Raw genomic sequence first — 11,880 nt, forward strand, 5'->3', positions numbered from 1 at the left:
CTGAAAAGCAATGTTTCGTGAAAATTACAGAGAGCCAGAGCAAGTGTGGACTGTTCAGCCACTTCAAGAACTCCCACCTCAAGCTTCTTTTTGTAGCTCTAGCCAGTTCTCCATGTTTTTTTATAGCATCCTCTTTAACTCTTTTCAGTAAGCCTCTATTTGTTTGTGATGCAAATCTGAGCCAAATACAAATTTTAGACTTGGTTCAATTTTGCATCATTTGTTTGTAACTATGATTTTCACTTCTGCCCGATACAAAATTTATATTTTATATGTCATTTGTGCAAATTTTGCATCCCAAAAACTGATGTAAAATTTGCATTGCCTTCATCCTACATCAATCTCTCTCATATGGTGTGGGGATCACATTACCTTACTACCTACCTTATTTCCAGGACCGGATCTAGTAGGTACAACAAAATAAGCACGTTAAATGAGCACTTGATAAATATTTTGACAACTATCAAAAGTGGATATTAATTTTTTTTCAAGGATAGGCTGAGGGAAATTTAAGAGACAAGTGTCAAAAAAATTTTTAAGTGCTCATTTACCGTGTTTACAATGTTGTGCCTACCTGATCGGAACTTCTCACTTCCAAATAACCATCCTCTTACCTCCATTTGTTCTCATATAAAGTGGAGATGACTTCATTTTACCTCCTATTTTACTTTTTGAAAACAAAATAAGGCAGCCAAATCAAAAGTAAACCAGTTTTCACACTCACCCAATTTGCACCTCCATATATTTAACCAGTACAAATGAAGAATTCGGATTAGTTGAACGCGATGACTATTAGGCTTACTATGGAACCAATGATGAAATTCCATGTTAATAATAAATTCATGGACTCCACTGTGAAAGATGTGAGCTCTATCTATTTTACGACTGATGCAAAACTTTATCATTGATTCCACAGACTGCTAAACCTTCGCGTTCAGCCAAACCTTAATCACAAATGAAATTACAATTGCTCCCAGGAGCTGATTTAACGATTGATTGACTCTTTCCAGCTGACAGCTGTTACTGTGATGCAACTCAACTTAGTGCCTATGTGTTTGGGAGGGGTTTTCGTGACATCTTTTTTCTTTGCAAGGTGGGCCCCACATGGACAGCCCATAATAAATGTTTAGTTAAAAACCAGAAAGCTCAATTGTGCTGTGAGTCAGCAAAGGAAAAAAAGGCTTTCTACTTACCAAAGTTTCATTTAGTAACTTCTTCATCAAAGAGCCTAAATGAAAACAACTGAATCAAAGCGTCAGCCCTCCCAAACGAACCCTAAGCCCTCGGAAAAGGGCCCATCATCTACTCTGTCTGAGTAGCTTGAGAGTTGAGCCTATACCATTAATGCAGTTGATTTGGATTGTCAGAATAGCTTGGATATTCAATATAGTTGTTTTTAAATGAAACCGTGGGCTCCCACACAACTAGCATTATAAGGCTAAGGAAATTCTTGGGTTGTTGACATTCATGAATGTTGGATTATGTCATCCAGAATATTTCTGATATATAGCTTCCTCGGAAAAAAAAAAAAGAATAATACAGATATTAGCTGACCCATATTAATTACAATGGACCCATTAAGCTTTTCTTAGGAAACTAAATTACTCTCCAATAACCAACTCATAAAGCAACCCCTTTAAGGTGAAACTACCTCCTTCAAAAAAAGAAAAACAGTGAAACTACCTTTAATGGGCCCAGTTGATTTAAAACGGGCCTGTATGACTTGCCAATGTTCCCACATCTGGACTACACGATTGATTGAGCACTAATTGGGTTGATAGATAGCCCACTTTCCTTTTTAATAATAATGACATAAGTGTAGACCAAACAAAGGCTTCAACCCTCGGTATAATTAGAACTTTTATTAAGTTGATATTAATTTATACCTTTTGAGGGGTCAGGTTATTTCCCTCCTCCAAGTACTCGTTAGTCATTAATAGCAATTTCATCGTTGCTTGAAATAAAGATAAAGAAACAAGCTGTATCAACCTTCTACACATATTATTGAAACACAATTACTAATACAAGATCACTACTCTTACAACTTGGAGATATATAGCAGCAGCACAAGAGTACTAGTATAAAAGATTAATCATCATAAGTTCCATTTCATTAGAAACCATAGCATCTCCATCTTTAGATTGCAGCTAAGCGACGAATATCAATGGGGTAAGCATCAGAGGAAGACTGGGCGCTGTAAGACCTCCTTGCGACGACCACATTTGCAGCTTCAGTTGGATGAAAGGCATCCCAGAACAGATACTGGTCCCTATTTTGGCATGGAATTTCAAGAGGAAGGCATGTAATCTGACCATTGTTCCTCCCCACACCACAGCATCCACTGTTTGTCACAGTAAACCCTGAAATTGAAGCATTGAAATATCATTAATGCAATCCCTTATTATATGCTTCTAAGATTAAGTACTTAATTAATCTGATCCCCTCCCAATTCTAATCAGATGGATCATAACCCCCATCCAATTGGATGGAACAAATTGATGAGTGGCCATGATCATTGCACCTTGTTCATGTTTATTAAGGTACACATGCAGAAGAAACCTGATCATCATGTTGGTATCCATAAATGGTTTCCATGTGGGCTGCTTTGTAACTGATGCAAATTTGTCTACCTGCCTTTCCCAACTACATATATAAAAAGAAGCAAAACAAAGATCAAGGGACTAGTTATGTGCATAAGACTATGTACCATAGGCTGAAGGATTCTTCATCATGTCCTCAAAAATCCCATAGGCATTTATGTAGGTGAAATGGGCACCATCTAGATTGCTGTTCAGATCATCAACTAGAGCTTTAAGCTTCTCATTGAATATTTGATTTGCAGAGTTGATTCTGCCAACACAAGTCACTCCATTGGGGCTGTTTTGAGCCAATTCATTTGGGCTGCAACCAATCTGACCAACTCCTATCACTGCTACCTTCCTTGCTCCATAATCATACAATGTCTGTTTCATAAACAGCAGAAAGAATGTGTTAGTCCCAGGTTTATTTATTCCTGATCAATTTCAATTAGGTTAAATTAAACACTATACTGACCCTTAATTGCCCAGAGTACTCTTGAATTAGAACATCTGCATATTCTTCTGGGCTGAACTGCTGGCCTGTTGTGTAATACAAAGGCATGAAGTAGTTATTGAGGTAGTCATTACTGCCCATTCCAACTGTAAAGATGCATTTGCTTAGGTGGTCGGCTGCCGAATCCTCGTCGCCAAGTATTTCGACCAATTGAGCCACAGCAGTTTGATAATTTCTTACTTGTCCATTCATACTGATCCGATCACCCTGTGAAAAGAAAATTTTAAGTTGTTTCATAAAGCTACTGTGGTATTACTGCTTAGAGCTCTAATCTTAATTTAACAAACTGACATGGGAAAGAAAAGAATTAGGAAAAGCATTACCAATTGCCTTCCCGTTTCATCTCTTATTCCTGCAGCTGCTGAAGCAAAATTTGCCCCTCTAAGGAGCTCTTGGCCTCTTATACTTGCATATGGTGGAATAAAATCATCAAACCCCAAGAGTTGAGCTGCATTCCATGAGCATAATTAGCAAAAGTTGTGGTTATGTGATGAGCGTATGACATTTATTTAGGCCTGCTTTATCTGCAGTGGAATTTCTTTTGCACTGGTGCAAAAGCATGGGAGTGCAAATTCTGATTTATTTGCATATCAACTTTTACCTCATTTAGTTTGTCTGAACTCTGAAAGTAAAACAAAACGTGAAGCAAAGTAAAATAAACCCAATTGAAAACTTATGTATTAAATGCCACATGAAACTAGGCCCAGAGAGTGCTTTTGATTTCATTGGTTTTTGGGAATCAAAAAATTTATTAGTGTGTTCTTCAATGTGGATTGATTCACATTTTCTCAAGCAGGTCTGACACGTTATATCAGCAAAAGAGAGTGGTAATGGACCCACACAGTGATTCCAGTACTCACTTGTTAGAAACGGATTTCCTGATCTCAGAAGTCTCTGAAATCAAAACCATACCAGTCACATTAAGACTACCTAAGCAGGTGTTTGTCAAAATCAACTACTAACGAGTCATGAAAGCTACAGTAGTAGTCAATTCAATTGGGTCGAATTGTGTCCCTCTCTCTCATTCTCAGTGATAGAGATCATATATGGGGCTTAAGGGCATTGAATAGAACAGCAACGAATGACCCTAAACCCGCCAAGCCCACGAGGTTGGCCGTGATTCTCGACCCATATATTTACTAGGTCTGCATCAAATTCAATGCAACATCACATTAGGCACAATTATTTCAAACCGCTAGCTTGGGATGTGGACTTGTGATCCATCATGCATTTATGGTATACGTTTAGTCCCCTAAAGCATCGTGGGCCAAATTTATCAGGTGGTCGGCGAATGGGCCCATCTGTGTTTTTAACCCATCGTTGACCTGGCCGAACCAATGATGAAAAACTCTAAGAACACAGTCTTGGGCATAAACCATCCACCCACTAGTTTATTAAGGCCCAACCTGGATTTTATTATTATTATTATTATTATTATTATTATAAAAAGTTAGAATGTGTGAAAATTAGCATATCAATTGTCCATGACTTGGCAAAAGAAAAGACCTGCCCAGCCTCTAAGTCTCTAATCAGCCAGGTTCAACTGGTCTGATTAGAGACTGGATCTGCTCCTCACAAAAGGCGCCTCACAGGTGCTTTACACACACACTCAACTATGCATTGGGAACATCTCCCATACTTATTAATTGTTATTCATGGGATATGTTCCCAATGCATGGTAGATATGCATGTGAGGCGCCCATTTGTGAGGAGCAGATCCCGTCTCATCTGATTATCGCTTTGCCTACTCACCAATCTCTATATGCTTAAATCAAGCACATTGTTACTCTTCAAACTGTTCTACAAATCTGAAGTTCATTTGCTAATTATAGTTCACTTGCAATGTAACAGTTTGGAAGCACTTGAAGCTGTGTTAAGGGATGTTTAACCAAAAATAATGACCCAAGTCAGCCATCAAGTGTACATGCCCCACACTTTAAACTCTCACTTTGCGTGCATAACTGGTTTGGGGCGTTATTATTGGTTAAACAGCCCCTAACACAGTCATCAGACAATGTTTGAAAGGAGTATAAATATAAATATGTACAATACAAATACATACAAAATACAAGGTTTTGCACTCTACGTATTTGTATTTGTGCTCCTTCCAAACTGAGATTTAAGTGTAACTAATCCAGTTTCAGTTTATTATGTTATAATTAAGCTTATTTATAGGAAGAGAGGGTATAGCTCACCAATAACATCAGTAGTAGTTCTACCATTGCAAAACCTTCCGGTCGGTCCAGCAGGGAAGTCAATCCCATAGGGTTGATAATCGGCTCTAGCCAAAGACGAAAGTATATTGTTGTTTCCATTATCAACCAATGAATCACCAAATATGAAGTAACAAGGAACCTGTGGATCGGCTCGGACCGTAGGCGACAGATTCGACAGTGCCATCAAGAACACACACATCATATACATTTTCTTGAATTCCCACGCCATCAAGAAGGAAAGGAAAGAAGCAAGAACGAAAATGGCAAAGATAAGGAGGAAGATGGAGTTGGAGAAAGAAAAGGAAGATGGAGTTGGAGAAAGAAAAGGAGTGATGTGTGTAAACAAATTGAAAAGCCAAGCAGAGGAATATATAGGAAAGGTGGGAAGAAGGAAGTGATGAGAGTAATTAAGCATGCATGAAATAAATCTCGAGGCCACGTTTTTTGCTTTTACGGTTGAGAGAGTTGGTCGTTGCATTAATTTTGGGAGGACATTGAACTGTGCTGTGAACAGTGATGTATCTCAATTCTCAACTTGATCAGTTCCTGAGTTGCTCAGATTGGAATGCATTCCAATACTAAGCAGATTAGATAGAAAGGGTTCGTGTCTTTGATAAGAAAATATGCGTAACTGGTGTAACTCATTTATTTGCGTTGAATGATAAGAGTTGGAGGCGTTGTGAATTGCTGCAAGTGTCCTTGAATGCCAAAGTTGGATTGTCTTCTGGTGTAATGGATCAAGAAGACAGCCACCATTAATGGGAGTCCCTGCTCTTAGTTTTGGGTAAATCACAAAGACCCCCCCCCCTCCTTTACTTAATTTGGAGGTGTGACTCATGGTCCCTTATATTAATTTTTTCGAAACTTACCCCATTAATGTCAAATGGGTCCTGAAGGTGTTAATTAACAGTGGGTGGGTTCTTAATAAAATTAGGTTGCCTTTGGATAAGCTTCACAATTTGTGCTTTTAAAGCATAAAGCCCCAACTTTAGGCTTAAAAGAAATGCTTTGAATTTAGATTATTATGTTTTTAAAGGCATCTTTTATCAAACACTCAAAGAAAAAGCAATAGCTTAACCAAATTCAGCATTACTCATAAGTTTTTAATGCTTTTTAAAAGAAAAAGATGGAGCTGCTTAGAGGAGAGAAGGGTTGGTGGTGGCATTGAATATGGTGTGCAGTGGAGGTGGAGAATATGAAGATGAGGATGAAGAGATCAACTAAGCAAGTGGTGATGGTTAAAGAGAATTTGGTCCTGAAGGCAAGTAAACTGGTAGTAATTAAACTAGTAGAGATCTTGATGTTATCATTTGGATGGTTGAGTAATCTATCAAATAGGTTACTACTTACTATACATGGCTTTAATTTTCTTTAAGAAACTTAAGTTCATTACTTGAATGGTCAATAGCAATTGAAATTTTGATAAATTAGTTGAATCGTTGAGATCAATTAGGAGACCGCTTTGATGCCCTAGATCATTGGGTTGATTAGGTATATCATTTGGATGGGATAGATTAGATGAAATCTTAGTACATCATTCAGATGGTTGAAAATTTGAAATCCATTTGATTGATCTTCACAACCCATTTTGACTGTCCAGGTTTTGGGTATTATTTGATATATCACTTTATATGGCCCACATTTTCTTAGAATTAATTTCTTGTGTACTATTTGAATGGCCAAGATTAGTTCAGATCTTTTGTTACATTACCTGGATGGCCAAGATTAATTTATTGCTCTTAAAGAGACCACTTTGATAGAAAGGAATTTTGTGGGAGTATATATTTATCATCTACTATTCTACTTTTATGGTGCACATTAATTGACCTATAAAGGTTTTAAAAATGTCTGACAATGCATGTTCAATGGACATGTGTCACAATCATGCTCATCAACTCGGCATATATAGAATGCCACATGGTGCCCCAATGCTTGTTGGCACCTTGACACATAGGCATATACCATATCTCCTTAATATGGTAATGGAAAAGAAATCGGCTTCAGCGCTCACAAGACTATGCTCACACCATTCGCACAGCCTTTTCACAAAACTGTGCAAACAGTGTAAGCACTGAAACCCATTTCAATACAAGGGTTATGTGATAATTATGTAAAAGTAGATGGGGTTAGTTGGAAAAAATAGTACCAAAGTACAATGTCCCAATAATATCCTTCAACTATTTATAACCAAAATTGATACTTTGCTCTTTTGAGCTTAGTATGAAAGGTATTGATATTTTGATATAGAAGTTTACATTTATAATGTTTATTTTCATTCTTGACTTAAAAGTATATTACCATGATCACCCATTAACATCTTATATATATATATATATATAATTAACATCTTATATATATATATATATATATATATATATATATATATATATAGTACCATCTTGGCTTCATAGGCAAAGCACATTGAATGTTGTGTTTTACAAGGTTCTACATTTTGGAAATTTTTGCCATTTTGGATCCTCAATCTGAAATGGAATTATCTGAAATGTTAGTATTTTGAATTAAATTTTATATATTTTAATTACTTTTATCATACTTTTGCATTGTATTATAATGTTTAAAATTAATAAACTCCACATGCCCCCTAGAGGCCCATACTATGTTGGTCTTTCACTTAATAACTAATTAAACTTCCGTTTGAGTTAGATTTCCCACTAAATTATCACAAATTAGCTAAATAAATACGGAAAATGGACAGAAAATGCCCCTATACACATCGTGTGATGTGATGTATTAGACGTTTTTGAATGTCCAAATTATCATTCTGGACGGTTTACCCTTCTCTTCATTTCATATTTTAAGACAAGAAAAAGGCATTTTGCCTTGAACAAGGTAAATAATTTTGTCGGAGTGAGTTTAGCATTAAATTTAGAAGGGTAATTTGGGTATTTGAAATTATCTAGATGGATTTTCCTGACAGAATGTTAACAGAGGTACTTATCTGCTTAACTTATAGTTTAGAGGGGAATTTGACACAATGAAATTTAGGTAGTTAGTTGAAACACCCCATACTACTTTTTTTTAATAAGTAAAACACCCCCATAGTAAGGTGGTATATGGAGTTTACTCATATTAATATTATTTAATTATCTGCATCATGTTAAAATTGGAGGCAAAATAAATGACCCAAATCCCAAATTTTCAGGAAAAAAAAATCAAAGTTGGTTGATACATCTGAAACTGAAATATAGCAGTCATTTAAAACTATGTACAGAGACATCGATTACATAATTCCTTCCTGTAAGTATGTTTACGTATTCTTCTAACCCATTTGAACATCTCTCACCATTTAGGGGATTAGAGAGTCAAGATCAGAAAAACTAAATAATAATGATGATGATAATAAGGTATTTTAGTATCTTCTCTTCTTCTTTTACACCTGGTCGACAAGGTGTTGATTGATGATGATTGAAGTAGTTGAAATAAATGACTTATTAATTTATTTTTTAATGAATAAAATAATTAATTAAATATAACAATAATAAAAAAATCAAGCTTCAGTTTGAGCTATTAAAAAGCTCACGATGAATAAGAAATTCATGAATTTCCATGCCCTAACTAACACATGTGCATAATAAATTTTACATCTTAGAAGTGAGAGTCACATTGTCTTTCAGTTCCTCCACCCCCAACATTCAATGAAATTTAGGCCCTAATTAATGCTTTTCTAGCATTAGATGCGAGTCAACTTAGCACCAATTCTTTGAAAATATTGATTGAAGACATGAGAAGCTTAGGAGCAACTATATAAGCTCTTTCTTCAAGGTGAGAATGAGAGCTAGCTATGATCAGACAGGTAAGCTCACACTATAAAAGCCACGCAATGCTCATAGTTCATTTGTTAATTTGTAATGTAGATAAATTTTGAACCAATCAGTGGAAGAACATATTAGGGATTACATGACTCTTGACTAGGGGTGATTACGAGCCGAATTTTTTACCAGTTATTCAAGCTTCTTTAGCTTGATACAAATGCTCGTTTGCTAATCAAGCGGAACTTAAGCCTTATGAAGCTTGGCTCTTGAGGCTGGCGAGCCTAATATAATAAATAAATATTTTTTTATTATATACATACATACATACATACATACATACATACATACATATATAAATACATACATGCATACATACATACATATAAATATAAATATATATAAAATAAAAAATTACATATAATTATTATTTTTTAGAAAAAACTTGGCTTGGCTTGTAATCGAGCTCGATTCAAGTTGAACTCAAAATTATAAACTTTAAACCAAACCAAGCTCAAATTCAAATCTCTAGCTCCAACAGAATTTGAGCCTAACACAATTTCAACAAGTTGTACTTGAACAGTTGACATATTTTGGTATTTGAGATTGCTGATACATTGTATTTGGGGGCCTACCCCAAGAGATGTCTCGCAATGTAAAGACAGAATCAAAGCCTCAACAGGCTCATCATTCATCTGCTAATTTGTTAACTTAAATAACATTTGAGCCAACCAGTCAAGAGCACATTTGGGGTTACATGGTTCATCATGAGTGGAGGCTGCATGTTCTAGGTCAAAATCATTTAATTGACCTTGAGATTAATTAATGATGCTTTGTATTGGGGCCTATCCCAATAGATGGCTATGCAATAAAAGAGATGCTTATTGCAACAGTTTGACAAGTGTGATGAGAAAGTGGGCTTGAGTTATGAAAGCAACTCATCTGTGCAAAAGAAAATGACCCTTCTATGGGTTACTACTAAAAATGATCAAATTAATTTGTAGAAAAAGAAGAGGCAGTGTCCATAAAAAATTGCACCCCAAAGTAGTTATATATCGTGGGAACCTTATTAGGGTTCTTGTAAATTCTGAATTATATGGGATGTGCAAGCAAAATATCCTCTTGGAATTCTACTGGCACAAAATTTATAACTGAGATGTGTAGAAGCTGAAACCAAGAATATGATGGACAATAAATTACAGATATAAATTAACTATTAATTCAAATTCCCTCTATGAAGTTTCCCTTCCAGCACACCTGAAAGATAAACCATATAGAATGGAAATCTTGAAACCCTAGAAATTATACTTACTAGGAGAATACTACTGAAATTTGAGTGATCACACTCCCACCCCCCACTTAAAGCACTACTATGTCAATATACCTACCATAGCCAACTTGGTAAATACGGGTCGGTATACATGGTAGGGAGGTACTAGACTTCTGGGGCTGTAGGTCGAATTGCCTGATTTGAAGAATTTCAACTGCATTGTGCTCAGGTTAGGGTTTATGTACTGAAAATCTTACAAATTTGCAATCCAAACTGCACCCTTGCCTGGAGCCAGACCTATCCTGTTATTTTCTGGCACAAAGTAGCTGCAGTCTGACTCAAACCAGCATATATATTGATCTATGTTGCATGTGTTTATTAATTGTTAAAAACCAATATCAAGTGTTACTAGTGGAGCAACAAATTTATTGGAATTAATAAATTTAGGGCTGACATTAACAATGTGTAACCATCAATCCTTGAGGAGCTGATCAAGGCCCCAAGGGTAGGGCTGCAAATGGATCGGATCTATCTACATCCATGCTTGCGATCTGATACAGAACCTTTGGATCCAAATTCGATATATTAGACTCAGATTGAATTCAGATTTAATCTGCATCCGACTTATTGTAGTTAAAATAACAAAAAAAAATTAAAAGGTCTTAAAAAATAATTATTTTTAATTTATATATGAAAAATATATATAAATATAAAATATTAAATTTATCAATTATAAATTCTATATAATTGTTTATAATGTCTATATACCTATAAACATAATTATACTATATATTATAATATTTTTTTTATTAAACTCAAATTTTAATTAAACCAGATGGAATTAAATCTTCAACCAATCCGATTATTAACTGATTACAATTCCTAGCAGGTGACAACCCTACCCAAGAGCGGAGAAATGAAATTTATGGGTGCTTTCTGCACTCAGGAAATGAAATTTATCCGTACGAGTAGATTCCACATTCGAGCACCTATTTTCAATTAATAATAATTATTAATTAATTACAGTAATTAATAATATAATAATATGCATCTATTTCCAGTAATTAATTACTAATTATTTATTAATTAATAACAATAATTACTAATTAATTACAGTAATTAATAGTGTAATTATATAATTACTGTAATAATAACTAGTGATTATGTTACTAATTAATAGTGTAATTATATTATTAATTAATAACAATATTCACTAATTAATTACAGTAATTAATAGTGTAAATATATAATTACTGTAATAATAATTACTGATTATGTTACTAATTATATAATTACTGTAATTATTATTACAGTAGGTTCCATTTCCTGAGTGCATAGAGCACCCATTTCCTTTTATATATATATATATATATATATATTAAGATTACTGTAATAATAATTTAATAAATATATAATTAGTGATTATAATTAATAATTATTGTTATTATAAATATTTTTAATAACTAGGTGTTTACTTTAACTTTACTTTAAATTAAAATTATAAATATTGTTATTAAAAAATACTGTTAAT

General features: G+C 34.6%; 1 protein-coding gene across 1 annotated transcript; it reads right to left on the reverse strand.

Annotated features, from left to right (window-relative positions):
* Positions 1-1,980: 1,980 nt before the first annotated feature.
* Positions 1,981-5,676, reverse strand: LOC104608407 (GDSL esterase/lipase At5g45670-like). Its single transcript, XM_010274382.3, has 5 exons — positions 5,289-5,676; positions 3,417-3,541; positions 3,055-3,300; positions 2,708-2,963; positions 1,981-2,360 (listed from the first exon to the last, which is right to left on the reverse strand). The coding sequence occupies exons 1-5, from the start codon at positions 5,536-5,538 to the stop codon at positions 2,137-2,139; spliced, it is 1,101 nt and encodes a 366-aa protein (XP_010272684.2). The 5' UTR covers positions 5,539-5,676; the 3' UTR covers positions 1,981-2,136.
* Positions 5,677-11,880: the final 6,204 nt, after the last annotated feature.

This window comes from Nelumbo nucifera, chromosome 6 (assembly GCF_055504915.1).
Source record: "Nelumbo nucifera cultivar China Antique chromosome 6, China Antique-T2T, whole genome shotgun sequence".
Lineage (NCBI taxonomy): Eukaryota > Viridiplantae > Streptophyta > Magnoliopsida > Proteales > Nelumbonaceae > Nelumbo > Nelumbo nucifera.